This window comes from Nycticebus coucang, chromosome 6, assembly GCF_027406575.1.
Source record: "Nycticebus coucang isolate mNycCou1 chromosome 6, mNycCou1.pri, whole genome shotgun sequence".
NCBI classification, from domain to species: Eukaryota; Metazoa; Chordata; class Mammalia; order Primates; family Lorisidae; genus Nycticebus; species Nycticebus coucang.
This window is the reverse complement of record NC_069785.1, coordinates 42315349-42338634: the sequence shown is the minus strand read 5'-3', so window position 1 is coordinate 42338634 and position 23286 is coordinate 42315349. Positions and strand designations below refer to the sequence as shown.

Genomic DNA, 23286 nt, shown 5'->3' with positions numbered 1-23286 from the left:
CCCCTGCGACCCCGCGGGTGGCCGGCAGGGGTCAGGCGAGCTCCATGCAGACCCCAGCCCGGTCCCGCGAGCAACAGCTGTGCTCAGCGGCGTCTGGTGCCCGGAAGGAGGGGGTCAGAACGAGGAGTCTGGACCTGCTCTAGCCTGGGCGTGGCAACAGATGGCCACCTGGTCCCTTATCCCAGCTCCCGCCCGACGGGCGGTAGGAGGGCGCTCCTTTCCAGCTCGCACGTCGCGTTTACGCCAGCTCTGCCCCGCCGGCGTTTCTTGGTTCGAGTGCTGTGGGCAATCGGTTTTCTGGAAGGGCCCTGCGCAACCTTGCTCCCGCACCTTTTTGTCGCGATCAAGGAGCTCGCAAGGGACTCTTACCATTTGATTACATGGGTTTAAAACTAGGGGTCGCAGGCGCGCAGAGCCGGCGGTTCTCCGCGGTTTCACACAGGGATCAGTTTTGCCGAATGAGGTCAGAATGGTTGTTAGAGAAGGTGTCAGTCACCCCTGGATGTGATTTGGTGTGGGGATCCAGGAGCCTGCGTGTCTTACAGGTTGCAGAATTCTGATAAACGGTATGCTCAGACCAAGCTTAAAGAAATATCCTTATTTCTCCCTTCCCACAGTGGCTCTGGGCAGATAGTGTCACCTGCCTAAAGTTGGAGAGGAATTAGAGGTACCCCCAGGAAGGAGCCCAGCTAGCAGCAGGTGCTGTAGTCTTGCCCAATGTATGCAGACAACCCAACATGCCCACCAGAAGAAGAACTGCTCTGCTCTCCCATTTACCACTCAGGCCGCACAGTTCATTTTGGTTTTTCAGTTTTATTTTAAAACATTTTTCTTTTACTTCACATACTGAACCGGAACAGTCATCTTATCCCCAGATTGGCAAGGCAACACTGGATAAAACATCTCATCCCATTCTGTCCCCAGGCTCCAGGTTTTTATTTATTCATTTATTTTATTTTTAAAAAATGTTTTTTTTAGATAGTCTTACTCTGTTGCCCAGGCTAGAGTAACATGGCATCAGTCTAGTTCATGGCAATCTCAAACTCCTGGGTTCAAGTGATTCTCCTGCCTCCACCTCCCAAGTAGCTGGAACTGTAGGTGCCCACCATAACACCCAGCTAATTTTTCTATTTTTAGTAGAGACAGGGTCTTGCTCTTGCTCAAGCTGGTCTCAAACCTCTGACCTCAAGCTATCTTCCTGCCTCGGCCTTCCAGAATGCTGATTACAGGAGCGAGCCATGGCGCCTGGTCTAGGCTATGGATTAATCCAGCAAGATCACTGCTTTAGCCACATTCATCTCCCATACAGTGCCAGGGCAAGATACAGAAATGAAGAGGCAGCTCACAAGCCTTGGGTCTTCCCATTAGGATGGCACTGGATTGGGTAGGTAAGGAGCTAGCCCAGTTGTCTCAAGCAGCAGGCTGGGAACAACACTTGGCTACAGGCAAGGACCAAAAGCCAGGCCAGGAGCCAAGAAAACCATTTCCCTCTTTTAGGAACTTAGAAGGGGCGGAAAAACCCAGACCTGTACCCTTCCTAGACCATGCTCCATCCAAGCTGCTGTGCAATGGGGTTGGTCTCAGGCTGGAATTCTCAGAACACTCTCATTTTTGCCACTTAACAGATCTGGATTCTAGCCCCAGTTCTGACCTTGACAAAGTCAAATTGTCTTGGTGTTCTAAAAACCTTAAGGATGGTTTCCAGAAATTTATTATTTATTTATTTATTTTTTGTTTGTTTGTTTGGTTTTTTATTGAGACAGAGTCTCACTCTGTTGCCCTTGGTAGAGTGCTGTGGCATCACAGCACACAGCAACCTCCAATTATTGGGCTTAAGCCTCCTGAGTAGCTGGGACTATAGGCGCCCACCACAATGCCCAGCTATTTTTTTGTTTGTTTGATTTTAGCAGGCTGGGGCTGGGTACATGTGGCCCTGGTACATGTGGCCAGCGTCCTAACCACTGAGCTACGGGCGCCGCCCGGTTTCCAGAAATTTGTAAGCTTTGTTCTAGCTTGAAGACTTTACCACTTTGAGCTCCTTATTTCCTTTAAAAATCACTGGGAGATCTTTAAGGGCTAATTTTACCCTCTTGTCCTCCATTACCAAGGAGCAGGCTGGAGGGCAGAAATAGCACCTGGCCCAAACCCTCCTCAAGGACATGGGCTGGATCTAGACAGGAGGTAACAGCAAGTAGACTGCTTCTCTCCCAAAACACTGCTTAGGAGCAGATGGGTTTGCTTCACAATATGTTTAATACAAAATGGCAGCAGCCACTGTGCAATTATAACAAAATTAGCCATAGGGTGTTTAGAGAAATGTATGCAGGAGTGTATTGGAGTCCAGCCAATCCAGGCCTGCTCAGGTAGGACCTGTGCCTGCTGCCCAGTCAGCTGTGGATGGTCACATGCCCAGGACTCAACAGTTCCATGGTAGGGCAGTATGGAGTGGAAGGATCAGGGGCTGCTGAGGAGTTGATCCTCCAAGAGCACACAGACGCCCCACGCTCTGCCCTTTTGTAGATTCTTAACAGCACACATGTCCACAAAGATGCAGGGTGGACTTTGAAACAGGGTGGTCTTTTTGACTTTTTTCCCCAGAAAAGAGTCTACAAGTTGATTATCCCTTATCCAAAATACTTGGGACCAGCAATGTTTCTTTTTTTTTTTTGTAGAGGCAGAGTCTCACTGTACAGCCCTTGGGTAGAGTGCCGTGGCTTCACACGGCTCACAGCAACCTCTAACTCTTGGGCTTACGTGATTCTCTTGCCTCAGCCTCCCGAGCAGGGACCAGTAATGTTTCAAATTTTGGATTTTCCAGATTGGGCATCCAGTATCAAGCTCCAGTAAATAAAGAGGGCCAATGCTTTTGCTATACTTGAGCAGGGAGAGTTCTCTTCCAGAGGCTCATCTAAGAGAAAGAGGTGGGCACCTACATGCCCCCAGGTGCCCACCATTGGAGGTGGGAACATCAGGGTTAAAAGTTAGAGACGAAGGGCAAGGCTTATCTCAGCAATCACCATAGCAGCCAACATACTCACTGCAGAGTGCATTTTAAGCCCCTGAAACTGTCCTGGCTGCTGGCCTGGCTGTGAGGCCCATGATGCTTGGCAGCCATGCAGAGGCCAGAAGGCTGACACAAGAAGGGCAGCTGAGCAACAGGGTCTGCCTCAGGCAGAGCAGGAGAGCTACCATGTCTCTACTTGCAAAGAAAGGCCTCTAGGTGCTGGGAAAAGGGGATGATGGGTCTTGGGGCTAGTGAAAGTCTGCGTTGAAGGCTCTGCCAATGACCAGCCGCCTCACTTCACTGGTCCCAGCCCCGATCTCATACAGCTTGGCATCTCGAAGAAAGCGGCCCATGGGAAAGTCATTGATGTAGCCATTGCCACCTGCAATTGGGATTTGGACAGAGAAAAAAGGACAACAGAAGTGAGGGGCAGAGGGAAAAGCAAAGAAAGCAAACAGAAGGCCAAATACATAGAAACAGGCCATAGGAGAGATTGATTAACAAGAGGCAAAAGGTGTGAGAGGGAAGGGTTCGGGGAATTCAGTAGTCTCCCTACTTACCTCAAGGAATGAGTTCCGAGACCCACAGAGGATGCTGAAACCTCAGATAGTACTGAACCTCAGATAGTACTGTATATATTCACATATACATATGTATCACACACACACACATATATACACACAGTTTTTTCCTGTACATGTAGACCTAAGATAAAGTTTATCAATTAGGCACAGGAAGAGATTATAACACAATAATAAAATAGAATTATAACAATATGCCAGCATTATTATTCTTTCTGTTCTGAGACAGAGTCTGTCTCATTTTGTCACCCTCAGTAGAGTGCTGTGACATCATAGCTCACAGCAGCCTCAAACTCTTGGGCTCAAGAGATCCTCATGCCTCAGTGTCCCTAGTAGCTAAGGCCATAATGCCCCGCTATTTTTAGAGATGGGGTCTCACTTCAGCTCAGGCTGGTCTTGAACTCATGAGCTCAAGCAATCTGCCCACCTCTGCCTCCCAGAGTGGTAAGATATAAGTGTGAGCCACCGTACCTGGCCAGCATTATTATTTTTTTTTTTTTGTAGAGACAGAGTCTCACTTTATGGCCCTCGGTAGAGTGCCGTGGCCTCACACAGCTCACAGCAACCTCCAACTCCTGGACTCAAGCGATTCTCTTGCCTCAGCCTCCCGAGTAGCTGGGACTACAGGCGCCCGCCACAATGCCCGGCTATTTTTTGGTTGCAGTTTGGCCGGGGCAGGGTTTGAACCTGCCACCCTTGGCATATGGGGCCGGCGCCTTACCGACTGAGCCACAGGCGCCGCCCATATATTCTTTTTTTTTTATTATTGTTAAATCATAGCTGTGAACATTAGTGCAATGAAGGGATACAATGTGCGGGTTTCATATACGATCTGAAATATTCTCATCAAACTGTTCAACGTAGCCTTCATGGCATTTTCTCAGTTACTGTATGTAGGCATTTGTATTCTGCATTTAGTAAGTTTTGCCTGTACCCATTCTAAGATGCACCGTACATGTGGCCCCACCCATTACTCTCCCCCCACCCTAACCTCCCCCCTCCCTTCCCCTTCCTTGGCCCTTTCCTCATAGTCTTGTGCTATAGTTGGGTTATAGCCTTCATGTGAAAGCTATAATTTAGCTTCTGGCCCAGCATTATTAGTCTTGAGCTTTGAAGCCATTATGGAATAAAATAATGGTTACTTAAACACAAAGCACTGTGATCACAAGACAGTTGATCAGATAACCAACATGGCTACTAAGGAACTAAGGGGCAGGTAGCATAGACAGCATGGATATGCTGAACAAAGGGAGGATTCACATCCTGGGGAGGAGACAGAATGGGATGGTGACAAGATTTCATCACACTTTTCAGAACAGCACGCAGTTTAAAACTTATAAATTGTTTAATTCTGCAATTTCCCATTTAATATTTTTGGACTAAGGTTGACTATGTTTAACTAAAACCATGGAAAGAGAAAGTGAGGATAGGAAGGAGTACTATAGCTTATTGGGGGTAGGGGTAGAAAAGGAGCTGGGGCTGGAAGGCCACCCAGAATGCCAACAATACCAGGCAAAGAAAGGGGAGAACCACTGTAGACAAGGAAACGGGGGACAAGATGATACTGGCATAGCAGAGCAGGCATTCAGACCTAGGCTGTCTGGCTTGGTCGCTGCTCTTAGCCACTGTGCAGCACTAAACAAGGCTGTTCCACCGAGACAGCTCTCTTTCCCCATTTCCTCATGTCGATAAGACCGGTTGGGGAAGATGAGAGGGAGGTGTTGCTAACAGTAGAAGCAGTGCATGGCCTCTAGTAGATTTCTCATTTGCTTTTCATTTCCTCCTCCTAACTGGTGCAGAAAGAGCCTAAAGGTGCCTAACTTTTTTTTTTTTTTTTGAGACAGTTTTGCTTTGTCACCCTCAGTAGAGTGCTCTGGCGTCATAGCTTACAGCAACCTCCAGCTCTTGGGCTTAGGCAATTCTCTTGCCTCAGCCTCCAGAGCAGCTGGGACTACAGGCACCCGCCATAACACCCGGCTATTTTTTGTTGCAGTTTGGCTGGGGCCAGGTTTGAACCCACTACCCTCGGTATATGGGTCCAGCACCCTACTCACTGAGCCACATGTGCCGCCCACCCCGGCTATTTTTTTGTTATTGTTGTCATTGTTGTTTAGCAGGCCCGGGCTGGGTTTGAACCCACCAGCCCCGGTGCATGTGGCCGGTGCTATAACCACTAAGCTACAGGAACTGAGGCTAAAGGTGCCTAACTTAAGCACAGAGTGAGGCATGGAAAGGAAACCTCTTTCCAAGGTAACCACAAGCCCCAGGAGTGAGGGTAGTCTTGGGAGTGAGGAGTTGGGAGGCCACTCACCAAAACACTGAATGCCGTCCAGGGCTACTTTTGTGGCACACTCAGCTGAGTAAAGAATCACTCCTGCACAGTCCTGTGGGAAGCAGCTCAGGTCAGCAGGGCACACCAGGAAGGCAGAGAGCAAGTCCCGGCATCCAGCCCCCTGTACCAGCCTTTCCCTCTGCTGGGGCTGGCCCTCACCTTGGCAGTGCAGTGGCCCTCATCACAGGCCTTGGCGACATTGTAGACATACTGCCGACATGCCATGAGGCGGGTGTACATGTCGGCCATCTTCCCCTGCATCAACTGGGCACAAAGGGAGGTCACAGGTCAACGTACTGGAATAGTCCTAGTCACCAATGGCAATGAGACAGTCAGGAACGGGGAGGCAAGGACACAGAGAGGAGAGATTTGCCCAAAATGACACAAATGGAAGCAGGTCTGACAGGTAAGGCTAGAGAGCTGCTATTCCAGTATGGACACTGTACCCTGAAAGGGTCCTCATGGTCACTGAAGGGTATTGCCCCCAAGGCACCATCTACCAAACCCTTATTACTTCCAGCAGCTTCTTCAGACTAGAAGGGCTGATTAGAGGTGTTGCTCCCTTTCCCCATTCCACCACAACCTGTGCAATCCATCCTCCACCCTTATGTCTAGTTCATTCACCTCAAACAGGATTTGAAGTGACAATGTGATATAAACTTCCTGATAGTTTCCAAAGCCACGCTGCATGCTGAGGAAGCCCAAGTTCCAAGCAGTCAAGCTCATTTTGGTAGAGAAGGTAAGTAAATAACCACAGTGCATGCCCCACTTCCTCATTCGTTTTTTTTTTTAAGAGACAAAGTCTCACTTTGTCGCCCCCGGTGGAGTGCATCACAGCTCACAGCAATGCTCTTGGGCTTAGGTGATTGATTCTCTTGCCTCAGCCTCCCGAGTAGCTGGGACTACAGGTGCCCGCCACAATGCCCGGCTATTTTTTTGTTGCAGTTTGGTCGGGGCCAGGTTTGAACATGCCACCCTCAGTATATGGGGCCAGTGCCCTATCCGCTGAGCCACAAGCACCGGCCCACTTCCTCATTCTTTAAAGAAAACTTGAATCCAATGAAAATGGACATGTCAACAAAACATTCCACTCACCTGGAAGTGGCCAATCTTCTGGCCAAAGGCTTCCCTCATGTGCAGGTAGGGAATGGTATGGTCCAGGACAGCTTGCATGAGCCTGCCAGAAAGGAGAAAGACACTGTGGAGGTGTCTCACTGTCCCCTTGTCAGCTGGGGTGGCAAAGTGCCAGTGTGCAAAGGCCTATGGGGGAGAACTCTGCAAGACCAGGAGCTGCAGTCCCAGGGGAGAGAAGAGGGGCCTAGAAACTCCTCTGTTACCCTGCCCAGTTACCCACTGACTGGCCAGAGGCAGGAGTAAGAGGACCTCAGCAGCCCAAGGACAATAGAGCCCAGGCACAATTCATGGCACAGTTCAGAAATACTGCTCCTCAGGCCTTTTGTCTTATCTCCTTTCTACGGGAAGAAATTGAACATGGAGCCAGAGGCGGTGGCTCACGTCTGTAATCCTAGCACTCTGAGAGGCCGAGGTTGGAGGATCTCTGGAGCTCAGGAGTTCCAGACCAGCCTGAGTGAGACACTGTCTCTATTTAAAAAAAAAAAGAAAGAAAGAAAACATTAGCTGGGTGTGGTAGCAGGTGCTTCTAGTCCTTGCTACTTGAGAGTCTAAGGCAGCAGGATCACTTGAGCCCAGGAGTTTGAGGTTGCTGTGAGCTTTGATGATGCCACAGCATTCTAGCCTGGGCAACAGAGTCAGACTGTCTTAGAAAAAAAGAAAGAAAGAAATTAAATGTGGGAGGAGGTTCTTTTTGTCTTCAGGAGAGTACAGCTGCTCCCTTTGGCACAGCCAGTGCTGAAGGTGCCACCTGCCCAAGGAAGCTGACAGAGCCCAGCTCCCCCTGAAGCCTCACACTTACCCGAGGGGCCCCCCAGCCAGCACCAGGCGCTCCAGGTCCAGCCCACTCATCAGCACGTACACGCCCTTACTCTCATGGCCCAGGACGTTGGCAGCTGCCGGGATAAGTGCTGGTCAGAGGGAGAGGGCTGTTCACAGCCACCTCACTTTTATAAAAAGCTTTAGGTTTGGTACTGTGGCTCTCAAACAAGGCACTAAAATATATCACTTGACCTTCAACTAGGGTTCTGGGTGAGCGAGAAAAGGATTGCCTTTACCCCTTCTAGTCAGAAGTGGAGCTGCCAGGACCCCCACACCATCCTCAGGACCAGACACAAAGCCCTGAGTTGTTAGATCTTTCCCTTCTCTCCCTGGACTCCCTTGGATGGGAAAGAAGAAAAGCTAATTGGTTTAGAAGTCACCTAACCCCTCCCTGGTTCTCTCTATACATGAACCTATAAAGAACTAGAGAATTACTCTTTCCCCCCAGGTGAAGTCTGCTCTGGTCCAGTGTCATCTCCCTGCAGGGTGGTCTATGAAAGCCTCTTTATCCAGGAGACAGCCATTCAGAGCTAGTGACAGAAGCTGCCGAGCACCTCTCCACCCCGTAAGCCAGGACACTAAACGGCCTTGGGAGGAGTGGGCAGGAAACCGAGTACAAAATGTTGACATTGTTGACCTGCCTTTAATGCAGGCTGAATTTTTTCCTGTCAAGAAGGATCTGCACACATCGCCCTCCCTCGATGCTCCTTATAATCAAAGTTATTTTCTGGGCTGGAGGATGATGGGGGAGAGGGATGATGTAAGGCTGAGGCAGAACAAACATGGCCATCAAACTCAGGCTCCTGGTCTCATTAGCACACGATGGGTGTGCCGACGCTAACACTCCCATAGTGCTACACTGCGTCACATTTGCAGTTGCATCTCAGGGGAAAAAATAAACTGAATTGCCTTCTTTTCACTGAGTCTGGCTTTTGTCAGTTTATTCAGATTTTTTTTTTCTTAGCATTGTTTTTTTTTTTTTTTAGAGACAGAGTCGAACTTTATCACCCTCAGTAAAGTGCTGTAGCATCACGGCTCACAGCAACCTCCAGCTCTTGGGCTTAGGAGATTCTCTTGCCTCAGCCTCCTGAGTAGCTGGGACTACAGGCAGCCGCCATAACACCTGGCTACTTTCTTAGCATTCGTAATGAATAACTCACACAGGCTTTACAGGCAAATATACAGAAGATTGAAGGACATTAGTGGGAGTGGGTAGATTGACCTTTCTCCTCTGGCTACTGGAATAAACCCCAAACAGCATGTTTTCCACATGGGAAACACCACCCTTCCTCTGAGCCAATCAGGCATATAGCTGCAGGGACCCTGGCCAGGAAGAATATCTGTCTAGCAACTCCAGGCCCACATGTCATTGAAGAGCTAACAGTGGTGAGCCTCTCTAACCAAGAGATAAGCTTACTCAGCCAGATCAGCTTGTGAAGGGGCATTCGCAGAACACCTACCAGGAACCTTGCAGTCTTCAAAGATTAGCTCACAGGTGTTAGAACCCCTCATCCCCAGCTTGTCAAGCTTCTTAGAGGTGCTGAAGCCAGGCATACCCTTTATGGGAACAAAAAGGTGGCCTTGATTATAGACTAGGCCCAAGGGGACCTAGAAAAGGGAAGGCCCTGGGAATAAGTCGCCCACCATCCTATCACGTCCAGCAGCTATGCCCCACTCCCACGCTCCACCCCTAGATCCCACATTGCCAACACCACACCGAGTGGGCAGCTGGTGCTCTCCTGAGTTCTCGTGGGAGAAGTTCTTAATGAAACACCCAGTCAGTCCCCTGATTTCTCCTAACTCTCCCTGGCCTTACTTCCCTTCCCCAGGGGATATCTATCATTTCCGAGACATCACCAGCTCACTCAGTTCCTTTGCCCCCTTGTCCTTCTGTCATCTGTACTCAATGGGATTCCACCAGAGATGAACGGAACCACCTGCATGCTTTGCACCAACTACTCAGATGCTGCACGTATTGGCAGAGTGCTGGCACATGTTGTTCCCCCTCAGGCTAATGAGGGTAGCATTACACAACCTTGAGATTTCCAATCTCAACCAGGCCCTTTTCACTCCAGCCTTAGCTACTTTCTTCCTCTCACTCTGGAGGTTACTTTGAGCCTTTACAAGATTCTTGCATTAAACTCTCTACCAATTCCCCCAGCCCTCGCAGGCACCTGGGCCTCTAACTCAGTTATCAGGCAGGTGGGTCCTCTGCCATCACCTATAAACCATCCTGACCTCTTCTGCCCCAGCTCGCCTGTGTGTTTTGCTCATCATTCCTCCCTCTCCTTTCCTTTCTCTACCAAAAAATGTGATCACTTCTCTCTTCTTTTTTTCGAGACTAGAGTCTCAAACTATCACCCTGGGTAGAGTGCCGTGGCATCACAGCTCCCAGCAACCTCCAACTCTTGAGCTTAAGCGATTCTCTTGCCTCAGCCTCCCAAGTAGCTGGGACTACAGGCGCCCGCCACAACACCTGGCTATTTTGTTGTTGTTGTTGCAGTTGTCATTCTTATTTACCAGGCCCGGGCTGGGTTCAAACCCACCACCCTCAATGTATGTGGTTGGCACCCTAACCACTGAGCTATGGGTCCCAAACCTTCCCTCTTCTTAAAAACAAACCTGAACTCACAACTTTGAATTTTTTTTTTTGTTGCAATTTTTGGCCGGGACTGGGTTTGAACCCACCACCTGCAGCATATGGGGCCGGCACCCTACTCCTTTGAGCCACAGGCACTGCCCCCAACTTTGAATTTCTTTTTTTTTTTTTTTAGAGACAGAGTCTCACTGTACCGCCCTTGGTAGAGTGCCGTGGCGTCACACGGCTCACAGCAACCTCTAACTCTTGGGCTTACGCAATTCTCTTGCCTCAGCCTCCCGAGTAGCTGGGACTACAGGCGCCTGCCACAACGCCCGGCTATTTTTTGGTTGCAGTTTGGCCGGGGCTGGGTTTGAACCCGCCACCCTCAGCATATGGGGCCCGCGCCCTACTCACTGAGCCACAGGCACCACCCCCAACTTTGAATTTTATCTGACTCCTGTTCTGTCTCCTTCTTGCTTTTGTTGTCAAAAGACTATTGAAGGGGGCGGTGCCTGTGGCTCAGCAGGTAGGGCGCCGGTCCCATATGCTGGAGGTGGCGGGTTCAAACCCAGCCCCGGCCAAATTAAAAAAAAAAAAAAAAAGAAACTGATAAAAGACTATTGAAGGTGCAGTCTTCAATCTCTACTTACATCCCACCCACACCTCAGTCTCTCACAGGCATCCAGTGACATGCTGATTATAGAGTCCTGGCCTCCTTTTAGCTCTTCTGTTCCTGGACCTCTTTGTATGACATTCCTCTAGGGAATGGCTACCCTTCAGACCTGACCCACTCCCTTTTTGGCCACCCTCCTTTCAGTCTGCCCTTTGCCTCACTCCTACCCTCAAGGGCCTTGCAGAACACACGACGCTGATTACATCTGAGATTAGTGGAAGGGGGCAATCTCTGATGCCACTATCAGGACACAGCCTGCCTGGTCCTACACCCACGCACACTCACCTTCTCCACGATGAAGGCTGTGATGCCCCGAGAAGCTGGCACAGCAGCCAGATTATTCTTGGCATAGACTATAATAATGTCAGCATCAGGGCCATTGGTGATCCAGAACTTGTTGCCATTCAGAATGTAGTGATCTCCTAAGGGAAGGATGTTGCTATCTGTTCAAGCTGTCTTGGCTGTCTCACTCAGCCAGTCAGTCCACAGACCTTCTGCTGAGCAAGAAGCTACCCAGCTGAGAAAGTTCTGGAAACCCAGCAGGAGCCACTAAATCACTGCTCCGTCACCCTGATAGTCTGTCCTTCTGCCCATTTCAGCTCTCAAGTCAAGAGTCGCCTCACCTTTCTTTTCTGCTTTGAGCTTCATGGAAACAACATCAGAACCAGCATTGGGCTCGCTCATGGCCAGGGCTCCAATGTACTCACCGCTGATCAGCTGCAAGAAAAACCCCAATGGGCCTTGTCATGACCTTGGAGTATCTTCTTCTTTTTTTTTTTTTTTTTTTTTTTTGTAGAGACAGAGTCTCACTGTACCGCCCTCTGGTAGAGTGCTGTGGCGTCACACGGCTCACAGCAACCTCTAACTCTTGGGCTTACGCGATTCTCTTGCCTCAGCCTCCCGAGCAGCTGGGACTACAGGCGCCCGCCACAACGCCCGGCTAGACCTTGGAGTATCTTACAGTAGCTCACTGATAACTGCCTCCTGTTTGCATTACGCTCCTTCAAATTTCTCTCAGACCAGGGGATTGTAAAGTCCTAGAAGTCTCTTACAAGAAGCCCAGTAATCTACAAGGCTGAAAATGTTCTTCTTGGGAGGCGCCTGTGGCTCAGTGAGCAGGGCGCCAGCCCCATATACCGAGGGTGGCCGGTTCAAACCCGGCCCCGGCCAAACTGCAACAAAAAAATAGCTGGGCATTGTGGCGGGTGCCTGTAGTCCCAGCTACTTGGGAGGCTGAGGCAAGAGAATCGCTTAAGCCCAGGAGTTGGGAGGTTGCTGTGAGCTGTGTGAGGCCACGGCACTCTACCGAGGGCCATAAAGTGAGACTCTGTCTCTACAAAAAAAAAAAAAAAAAAAGAAAATGTTCTTCTTTTTCTCATTCCCTTTGCAAGGAAGCTAGTCCTACTCGGCCATTTCTTAAAGTGGCTTTTCAAATGTCCATTTGTTGTCCAAGGCAGAAGTTCTGGCCCTACTTTTAATTGTTTTTGCTCAAGTATTTTAAAGTAGTATTTTTGGCCCCTTTCTAGCCATATTTAGTTCATGGGAATGTGCTATAGAGAGCAAGACTGGCAGGCCCCTACCAAGTGGAGAGTGTGCCCTGTGGTTGGCACTTGCACTGTGAGATCAGCATGTTTCTTCATCTCCATTCCTCACCTTGGGGAGATACTTCTCCTTCTGGGCCTCATTCCCATTGCGCACAAGCTGGTTGATGCAGAGGTTGGAGTGGGCACCATAGCTGAGCCCCACTGCTCCAGACGCTCGGGATATCTCCTCCATCACCAGCACATGTTCCAGGTAGCCAAGGCCGGAGCCGCCATACTGAACTGAGAGTGGGGTGGTACACATGGGGCAGTAAAGAAAGGAAACCCAGATTAAATTCCTGTCCTTGTCCCAGATTAAATTGGGACAAGGACAGGAATCTTACATTTTTTGGCAGAAAAGTAACACTGTTGTAACACCTATTTCAAGTTCCTTCTAGCAAGGTTAATAGGTTGATGCTACAGACTCTGCTTACAACCTCACAGAACTGGTTTTGCCTGCTGCTTGCTAGAGGTGTGGTTCAGAAAATAAACATTGTAAGTTCTATTTTATCTCAGACAGACCTCTGCCAAGGATGTATGTGCAAAAGGCCTAGGGCAGGTTAGGAGATTTTATTGCATAGGTTTGCACCCAAAGAAGCCAGACTGGAAATGGAATAGGAAAGCCACAGACTGACAGAAAATCTGAAGATGGGCTGTGCAGCAGAGGACAGAAGAGATGCTGGTAAGGAATTTTAGAACCACTTCATAAAAAAGGAGGTTTATTTGGGCGGCGCCTATGGCTCAGTGGGTAGGGTGCTGGCCCCATATACGGAGGGTGGTGGGTTCAAACCCAGCCCCAGCCAAACTGCAACAAAAAAATAGCTGGGTGTTATGGTGGGCACCTGTAGTCCCAGCTACTCAGGAGGCTGAGGCAAGAGAATCACCTAAGCCCAAGAGCTGGAGGTTGCTGTGAGCTGTGTGATGCCACAGAACTCTACTGAGGGCGATAAAGTGAGACTCTGTCTCTACAAAAGAAAAAAATAATAATAAGGAGGTATGTTCTTGCCAGCAGATCCAAACTCAAAGTGGTTGTGTCATCTGACACAACCCCCTTCCCTGCTATTTGGGTCAAACCTGGCAAGGCTTCCTGTACATGTTCTCTGACCAAGAATTCAGGCTGGTCCTAGGCGCTAAGGGAAGCTTGACCTGACTCAGTGATTCCAGGAAAGAAAATCTGAATGTGGGTGACATTAGAAATAGCCACTAAGGGCCGGGCATGGTGGCTTATGCCTATAATCCTAGCACTCTGGGAGGCTGAGGCAGGTGGATTGCCTGAGCTCCCAGGTTCAAGACCAGCCTGAACAAGAGGGCTTGAGCCCAAGAGTTTGAGGTTGATGTGAACTATGATGCCATGGCACACTACCCAGGGTGACAAAGTGAGACTCTGTCTCCAAAAAAAACAAAAAAGCCACTAGGGATTGGACACGGTGGCTCACACCTACAATCCTAGCACTCAGGGAGGTCAAGGCAGGAGGATCACTTGAGCTTAGGAGTTCCAGACCAGCCTGAGCAAGAGAAAGACCCCATCCCTATTAAAAATAGAAAAATAATCCAGGTGGGTACCTGTAGTCCCAGCTAACTGGGAGGCTAAGGTAGGAGAATTGCTTAAGTCCAAGAGTTTAAAGTTGTGAGTTGTGATGACACCCAGCATTCTACTCAGGGTGACAGAGTTAAGACTCTATCTCAAACAAAACAAAACAAAACACCACTAGGATATCCTGCATGTTGATCTTTCTTTTTGAGGCTCCCTCTTGAAAGAGTTTTCATCTGATTTTGTTTGTTTTGTTTTGTTTTTTTGAGACAGGGTCTCACTCTGTCACTGAAGCTAGAGTGCCATGGTGTGGTGTCATCACAGATCACTGCAGCACTCTGGAAGGCCAAGATGGGTGGATTGGTTGAGCTCAGGAGTTATAGACCTGCCTGTTTAAGAGTGAGGTTCTTCTTTCATTAAATACAGCCTGACTCAGAAGAATATTCTTTATAAGAAGCAGGGCTCACAACCCACCTCCACCAAATAAAATGGGAGAAAGTACACCGAGCATTGTGGCTCACACCTGTAATCCTAGCACTTTGGAAGGCTGAAATAAGCAGATTACTTGAGCTCAGGAATTGGAGACCAGCGTGAGCAAGAGCAGACCCTATCTCTAAAAATAGCTGAGCATTGTGGTTGGTGCCTATAGTCCCAGCTACTCAGGGTCTGAGACCAGAGAATCACTTGAGCCCAGGAGTTTGAGGTTGCTGTGAAAGTCCTGTTTGAGAGTTCCCGGCAGCCTTCCCCAACTATTTTACATTAAAATGGTCTCAATTAATTTTTAAGTGTTTTTTTCTTTTATCATTATTCATGATGCAACTTTCTATAATCAGCACAAATCGTGGGCACTATCTTATGGTGGAAAAGAAGAGGATGTAAGTAGAATATTGTGTTCTACCCACTACTCTTATGCCCAGAGTAAATATAGGCCCAAGAAGAATGGGTGATCCAGGCCTTGGCTGCTGAGGCCATATGCTCATCTCTTTACTGGGCACTATAAGGCAGGCTGGATATTTTTTTCAGAGGTTAATATTGAAACAAGAGTCTATGAGTTCCCTGAAAAAAAGTAGTTAAGACCCCCAGGAGCATGGTTATGGTGGCTCACTCCTGTAATACCAACAGTGGGGATTTAGGAGCATCACTCGAGGCCAGGAGTTCAGGACTAGCCTGCACAACCTGGCAGGCCCCCATCTCCGCCAAAAAAAATTTAATATTAGTCAGGGGCTAGACATAGTGGCTCATGCTACTAAGCCTAGTACTTTTGGATGCCAACGCAGGAGGATCACATGAGAGCAGGAGTTCCAGACCAACCTGAGCAAAGGCAAGAGCCCCTTCTCTTAAAAAAAAAAAAAAAATATATATATATATAGATAGATAGATAGATAGATAGATAGATTGATATAAATTAGATAGAAAAGACAGGCCACACCTACTCCTCCAGCCCATCTGCTGGGGAGGGGTTTTCCGGTAGATCACATCCCTTTTACCAAGGAAGTGAAAGCAACATTGAAAACAAACCATAGCCAGACATTGTGGCTGGCGCCTGTAGTCCCAGCTACTCGGGAGGCTGCGGCAAGAGAATCACCTAAGCCCAGGAGCTGGAGGTTGTTGTGAGCTGTGATGCCATAGCACTCTACTGAGGGCGACAAAGTGAGACTCTGTCTCAAAAAAAGAAAAAAGAAAAAAAACCAGGAGCTCAGGGAGAAGGAAGAATGATGGTTTGCAAAGGGAGCAAAGGAAGTATAAAGATGACAGTTTGTGAAATTAAAGGGTGGAGGAGACCACCCTTAACTGGATCGATAAATTCTGTCCATTCAGCAGACAAAATAAGAATGGAATTAATCATTCTAAGAGAGCAGCATTTCTACATAAAGGCAGTGAATGCAGCTGAAAAACAGATCTTAAGAGCTCCAAAGCATGTCTGACTAATACTAGAACTAGAAAAGAAAAAATAAGTGAAACCCAGTGAGTCTTTTAAAACCAAAATGTCTGAACTTCACCTTTACTGTGCCCTCCTAATGCAGCAAGTTCATACCACCTAGGAGTTTGTTCACCATGATGAGAATCATTTATCTCCCAATGTAGAGAATATAAATGAAGCCTCTTCTCTGCTTAATACCACGTGTAATACATTCATCACAACACTTAAGGAATGTGTGAAGATAGCAAATGTCAAGTTTAAACCTGAGATGTTTTAACTGCCCCATCTGGATTACTTAGTCTTTCTTTTCCTGTTCAAATGATGAAACATTCTGTTAGCCATCCTGGTTCTTGCACTTCAGAGAGGAATAGACACTTTATAAAAGAAACAGTGTTGGCTCGGCACCCGTAGCACAGTAGCTATAGTGCCAGCTATATGCACCAAGGGTAGCAGGTTCGAACCCAGCCCAGGCTAGCTAAACAACAATGACAATTGAGACAAAAACATAGCCAGGTGTTGTGGCGGGCGCCTATACTCCCAGCTACTTGGGAGGCTGAGGCAAGAGAATCGCTTGACTCCAAGAGTTTGAGGTTGCTGTGAGCTGTGATGCCACAGCACTCTATTGAGGGTGACATGAGACTCTGTTTCAAAAAAACAAAAAAGAAAAAGAAACAGTGTCTGTGTTTCACTGACTCGCCCAGTGACAAAGAACTTACTCAGATACAGATTCTTGTAATGATATTCCTCTTGAAGACCCAGGTAGACCTGTTCGCTATTTAAGAAATACACTTAATAGAGATTTGGCATCCGCAACCATTCCTGAAAAAAACAGACTTATGGCCAGAAAAAATTCTGAATTGTAAGATTCTCTTCCATCCTTTTTTTCCTAGAGAAATTGAAGTGCCCAACTTCTAAGTATTACTATGCAAAAGCTGCTGTAATTAAACTATTATGCGTCTTTTTCTTTCTTTCTTTCTTTTTGAGACAAGAGTCTCACTCTATTGCACAGGTCAAAGTGCTGTGGTGTCAGCCTAGCTCACAGCAACCTCAGACTCCTAAACTTAAGGGACATTCCTGCCTCAGCCTCCCAACTAGCTGGGACTACAGGTGTCCACCACAATGCCTGGCTAATTTTTCTGTTTTTAATAGAGATGGCTTCTTGTTCTTGCTCAGGCTAGTCTTGAACTCCTGAGCTGAAGTGATCCTCTTGCCTTGGTCTCCCAGAGTGCTAGGATTATAGGCGCAAGCCTCCACACCTCAGCATAAACTATTGTTATAAGGAAACAAAACAGAAAAAATTCCCGGGCTATCATGGCACATGCCTATAGTCTTTGCTACTTGGGAGGCTGAGGCAAGGGGATCACTTGAACCCAAGAGTTTCAGGCTGCAAATGAGCTATGACCACACCACTGCACTCTAGTCTGGGCAACAAAGTGAGACCCCATCTCTAAAAAAAATAAATAAGTAAATAATTTTAAAAAGATCCCTGGGGACAATAGGCAAGCCCAGGGAAAGCTTATTAAAAACATCATCTGTCCATCTAACTTGGAGGCTTGGACAGACACCCCCTCTCCACTGTACTCCTATCTGCTCCCAAATGAGCTCCAGGGGCAATTTGTGTGCAGAGGACACAAGCAGTCCCCTGAAACACCCTTGCCCTGCGTGTTCCTGCCTAGAAGACACTGGTAGAACATTGCTTATAGATTAGAGGAGCTGCTAAGACCACGGTACTATGAAAACTCCTCATAGTACCTGGGGGAGTCTATTAAGAAAGCAGAGTTCAAGTGTCTGAGTGATCCTGACCCAAGTGACCCACCCTGACCTAATCCGTTTGCTTGCTCAACATTACTGTCTAAAGAAAAACAGAGAACTTAGACCTGGGATTTCTTTGAGTGTGTGATCTTTCCTCTCTGTTCCTGCTTCTTTTGAGAACAAAACAAAAGTTCTCTTCAGGGAAACAAACGATACTCACCAGGGGCTGTGATCCCCAGAACTCCCAGGTTCCCCAGCTGCTTCCAAAACTCCTGCCAACAGAATGGAGTGGAGTGAGTTGAGAGAAGGCAGCTGGTCACATATGTGGCAGGAACAATGAGGCCCAAACACTTCAAATAGAGAAGCTGCACTCCTAGGGAGGACTTGTTTACCAGAAGACTATGCAAGTAAGCCCTCTAGGCAGCACTGCAACTCAGCCCAGCTCCCAGCCTGCCCCCCTGCCTGGGGCCTCAAGACTTACTCTCAAGTTTTTGAACTCGTTGCTACGATCAATCTCTTGGGCCTTGGGGGCCAGGTGCTCCTGAAGGAACTTAGCCATAGTCTGACGAAGCTACAGGGAGAAAGGTGGAAGATGTCACTGAAACCAAGACGTTATTTGCCATTGAGGACAGTTTCTGTGGAGGATACATTCAGGGAAATAAGCCACAGTCATAACCTTATCACACAGAATCAGACTGAAACTGAGAGACCACACTAGTTATGTGTCCTCAGGGATGATCTTCATCCCTCTTTCTTAAATTCTGCAGTCTAGACAGCTTAAAGCAGGCATCCTCAAACTTTTTTTTTTTTTTTTTGTAGAGACAGAGTCTCACTTTATGGCCCTTGGTAGAGTGCCATGGCCTCACACAGCTCACAGCAACCTCCAACTCCTGGGCTTAAGCGATTCTCTTGCCTCAGCCTCCCAAGTAGCTGGGACTACAGGCGCCCACCACAGCGCCCAGCTAGTTTTTGGTTGCAGTTTGGCCGGGGCTGGGTTTGAACCCGCCACCCTCGGTATATGGGGCCGGCGCCTTACCGACTGAGCCACAGGCGCCGCCCAATCCTCAAACTTTTTAAATAGGGCGCCAGTTCACTGTCCCTCAGACCGTTGGAGGGCCGGATTATAGTTTGAAAAAAAAAAACTATGAACAAATTCCTACGCACACTGCACATATCTTATTTTGAAGTAAAAAATCAAAATGGAAACAAATACAATCACACTGCCTCATGTGGCCCATGGGCCGCAGTTTGAGGACCCCTGGAAAGGTATGATTTTATGTAGGGGAGTGACATTTTACACAAATGAAATGAAAAAACAAACTCCTTACCGAAGCCTACAAGGCCCTGCATGAGCTATCCCAGCTGGACTCTTCCAGCCTTCCCCAGTACCCTTCCACTGGGCACTGGCTGTGTTCCAGCCACACTCCACACCCCTCACCCCTTCAGGTGTCTGCAGCCAGCAGGTCCGTTTAGGCTCCTGGAGCCTCTCTCTAGGCAGGAAAACTTAAAAATTAGGATTACATGCTTTCTGCCTGAGGCGACTTAATCTATTGGCTATAAACCCAAACTTTGGAGTTCCTGGGAAGCTACCACACTTGCCACAGGAGAATCATATTTGAGGGAACTCCGTCCAGCCACTGAGTGAACATAGCTTCCTTCTCCCAGGGAAGGGCTCTGCTTCAGCTCCATTTGTAAACTATCTCTTACATATTTTTGTTCAATTTTGTTTTTTGACCCAATGGGCTGAAGAATGATAGATCGCACTGTGCAGTTTTAAATCCTAGAAGTACTTATTCAAAACATATCCCCTGTGATAAAGATGATGAACCAGGTTTGAGAATTAGGCCTTAGCGTGCTCAGGTCTACGTAACAGACTGAGGGTCCTTTTGCCACAAAGGGTAGCCCTGAACAATCAATCCTCCACGAAAACACCCCTAGTCTCGCGGGTGTTACTTTGGCCTTGACTCCTCTACCTCCAGCAACCCTGCCTTGCTGTCTCAAATCTTTCCTCCACCCACGTGAGGCTAAGTAAGGTCCGAGGCCTGTCCTGAAGGGTGAGGACCAGTTTCTCGCCCGGTCCCCAAACTGGAGTTCCCACGGCACCGTGGACACAAGCTGTGGCTGGGGGCGCGGGGAGGAAACCACCGGGCAGGTCCGATGGAGCCAGTGCAGGAGGCCTTGGTGCCGAGAAGGTCAGTCTCCCTACCTGCTTCTGCTCCCCACTTAGCCCGTTGATCGCATCATCCACAGGCAGCAGAGAGTGGGTCCTCTGGGAAATGAGGCCAGCGAGGGGCGGCAGCAGCGGCCGCAGCCTCCAGCTTACTACTCGGCGGCCCAGTAGCTGAGTCGCGGTCGCCATCTCTGCCTTGCAACCGGAGGTAGAGCTGCAGCTGAACCCAGCCTGGCTGCACCAATCCAGGCTTCGCCGCCGCTCAGACAGACTGGGGGTGGGTCTGAGGCAGCCAATCACTGCCGGCCGGTCGCGAGCCAATTAACCCAGACAGTCCGCCAGCCGCCCAGCCCCGCCTCCGACCCGGTCTGGGGCTAGCATCCCGGGCGCTAGAACTGCCGGCTTCTGTCCCTGAGTTGGGCTGGGCTGCTTTTGGTTTTGGGTAGCCGGCTTCTGTCCCTGAGTTGGGCTGGGCTGCTTTTGGTTTTGGGTAGACAAGCGACGAAAATGCCTTTTCTATTAAGCCCAGCAACACAACTACCTCGCTACGTTGAATAGTAGCCCCTAACTGCAGAAATCTATCTCTGCGAGAATGCAATGTTAAAACAGCAGTTGGAAAACTGCCCAAATCCCCCAGTAAATTGGTCAAGTGTTATTTGGAAAAGTAGCGCTCTCTCTAATGTACACACTGATTATAATTCAGTAGAATTTGCTTTGTAATATCAAAGGTCTGTTGCTTAATTTGTGTTTTATGGGAAAGGGGTTATGAAGAAGTAACAGATGCTCCTCTGTTTACAAGGGGGTTACTTCTAGATAAACCCATCGTAAATTGAAAATATTGTAAGTCGTAAAAGCATTTTTTTACACACCTACCAAACATCATAGCTTAGCCTAGCCGAACTTAAACATGCTCAGAACATTTATTTCAGTCTATAGTTGGCCGAAATCATCTAAAGTAAAGCCTATTATTTTTATTATTTTTTTAGAGACAGGGTCTTGCTTTGTCACCCAGGCTAAAGTGTAGGGATGCTATCATGTCTCACTGCAGCCTCCAGCTCCTGGCTTCAAGTAATCCTCCTGCCTTGCCTTCCTAAAACGCTAAGATCATAGGCATAAGGCAGTGTGCCAGGTCACAAAACCTATGTATAAGGGTTGGATATCTCAATTTATTGAATATTGTACCATTTCCACTGAAAGTCTCTCATTTTCTTATGAGAAAGTTGAAAAATCTTAAGCTGGAACCTCTGTAAATCAGAGACTATCTGTATTTAGAATGTATTTAATGTAAAATGATATGCACAGCCTTTATACCTAGAAGGTTGGGTGCTTTCCTAATAGAATTGTTTATTTATTTTTGAGACAGAGCCTCTAGCTGTCGCCCTGGGTAGAGTGCCATGTCTCAACAGCAACCTCCAACTCTTGGGCTTAAGCAATTCTCTTGCCGCAGCCTCCCAAGTAGCTGGGACTACAGGTGCCCACCACAATGCCCAGCTATTTTTTGGTTGTAGTTGTCATTGTTGTTTGGCAGCCGGGCTGGATTTGAACCTGCCAGCTCTGGTGTATGTGACTGGTGCCTTAGCTGCTTGGGCTACAGGCGCCGAGCCAGAATTGTTTCCCTTTATTGGTGAAAGCACCCAACCTTCTTGGTATAAAGGTAAACAATTCTATTACTAGACATTTGGGACAGCCTAGTTTTATTATAGGCTGTATTCTAGGAAAGCCCACACGTATGTCAAATGCACCATTCTGAGTGCCTCTAGATGGCAAAAGAGCTATACTATATATTTTAAATACAATGTGTTGAACACATTGAACAGTAAATAATATGTATTAATGTAATAAATATGTATGTATTAAATAAGAACAACAGTCAAGACTTTTTTTTTTGAGATGGAGTCTCACTCTCTTGCCCTGGGTAGAGTGCTGTGACATCATAGCTCACAGCAATCTCATACTCTTGGGCTCAAGTGATCCTCTTGCCTCAGCCTCCTGAGTAGCTGGGACTACTGCCAGGATGCCTGGCTAGTTTTTCTATTTTTAGTAGAAATGGGGTCTCACTCTTGTTCAGTCTGGCCTCGAACTCCTGAGCTCAGACAATCCATACACCTCGGCTTTCCGGAGTGCTAGGATTATAGGTGTGAGCCACTGCACTTGGCCCAGCCAAGACTTTTTAAATGGGCTCGGCACCTGTAGCTCAGCAGCTAGGGTGCCAGCCACATACACCAGAGCTCGCGGGTTAGAATACAGCCTGGGTCTGCCAAACAATGGCAATTACAACAAAAAAATAGCTGGGCACTGCAACGGGCGCCTATAGTTCTAGCTACTCAGGAGGCTGAGGCAAGAAAATCGCTTAAGCCCAAGAGTTTGAAGTTGCTGTGAACTGTGACGCCATGGCACTCTACTGAGGGTGACATAGTGAGACTCTGTCTCAAAAAGAAAAAAAAACCTTTTTAAATGAGGGTTTGGGGGACAGGACAGGTGTGTGAGGGGAAAGCGGGAGAACTAATGGTATTCAGCCTCTATCCCTTTGCCTCTCTTGCTCTATTTTTCTCCTCTGTGTTGGGTCAACAATCTTGATCAGCTCATCTCAGCTGGTATAGTGTCCTGAGCCCAGGAAATGAGGCTTTGTGGTATCACTATGTAGTTGTGGGATTTTGGGCAAGTTTCTTGGATCTTTTTGTTGGGTAGTAGTCTGTTCTCGGGTCTTGATGTGTTCTTGGCTAAAGAAAGATCGAAAGCAAGGCAAACATGAAATGAAGTTTATTGATGAAGAGGAAAATAGGTTAATAGAGCAAGAACAAGAGACATTCACCACAGATATTGAAGGCCCCCCCCCTCCACTTTGTAACAAGGGGCTCTGGGTATAGTCTGGGTGTTCCTCCTTCCCACAGGTGTGGCAGTTGCGAGGGGCAAGATCGGGGCAGGGAGCACCGAGATAAAGTACTTGCCCTTGTCCTTCTTCCCATGCAGGACACCTTTGTTCCTAGAAGAGCTGGAGGTCCTAACTATCTACCTAATAGTTTGTGGAGAAAATCTCCTGCACATCTGCACAAGTGTTCTGTGTTAAGTGTGAGAGAATTTTCTTTAATGACCAAGTAGGGTTTATCTTAGTTATGAAAGTATTAAAATACAAAATCATGGGCGGCACCTGTGGCTCAGCGAGTAGGGCACTGACCCCATATACCGAGGGTGGTGGGTTCAAACCGGC

The 23286-nt window shown here is 48.0% G+C and overlaps 1 protein-coding gene and 1 pseudogene across 2 annotated transcripts; one reads left to right on the top strand and one right to left on the bottom strand.

The window, feature by feature from the left end:
• Positions 1 to 797: 797 nt before the first annotated feature.
• Positions 798 to 20318, bottom strand: IVD (isovaleryl-CoA dehydrogenase). 2 transcript variants are annotated; one of them, XM_053594540.1, is made up of 12 exons: positions 20115 to 20317; positions 18390 to 18479; positions 18129 to 18180; positions 12778 to 12947; positions 11748 to 11841; positions 11410 to 11546; positions 9331 to 9427; positions 7851 to 7944; positions 7013 to 7094; positions 6077 to 6181; positions 5897 to 5969; positions 798 to 3386 (listed from the first exon to the last, which is right to left on the bottom strand). In XM_053594540.1, exons 1-12 carry the CDS (start codon positions 20265 to 20267, stop codon positions 3253 to 3255), a joined length of 1281 nt encoding a protein of 426 aa, XP_053450515.1. In that variant the 5' UTR covers positions 20268 to 20317; the 3' UTR covers positions 798 to 3252. The 2 variants fall into 2 exon arrangements, with proteins under 2 accessions (XP_053450515.1, XP_053450516.1); XM_053594541.1 differs by lacking the exon at positions 798 to 3386 and having other exon boundaries at positions 5894 to 5969; positions 6077 to 6224; positions 20115 to 20318.
• LOC128587986 (pleckstrin homology domain-containing family A member 3-like) lies at positions 12969 to 18096 on the top strand (annotated as a pseudogene).
• Positions 20319 to 23286: the final 2968 nt, after the last annotated feature.

Bases quoted from the DNA above. Each gene is read 5' to 3' on its own strand.
- IVD (XM_053594540.1), bottom strand. From the start codon at position 20,267: ATGGCGACCGCGACTCAGCTACTGGGCCGCCGAGTAGTAAGCTGGAGG. The intron at 7,945-9,330 runs GTAGGTGTTCTG...TTATCCCGGCAG, and splicing joins TGAAGACTGCAAGGTTCCTG to CTGCCAACGTCCTGGGCCAT. The intron at 5,970-6,076 runs GTGAGGGCCAGC...TGCTTCCCACAG, and splicing joins AGGGCCACTGCACTGCCAAG to GACTGTGCAGGAGTGATTCT.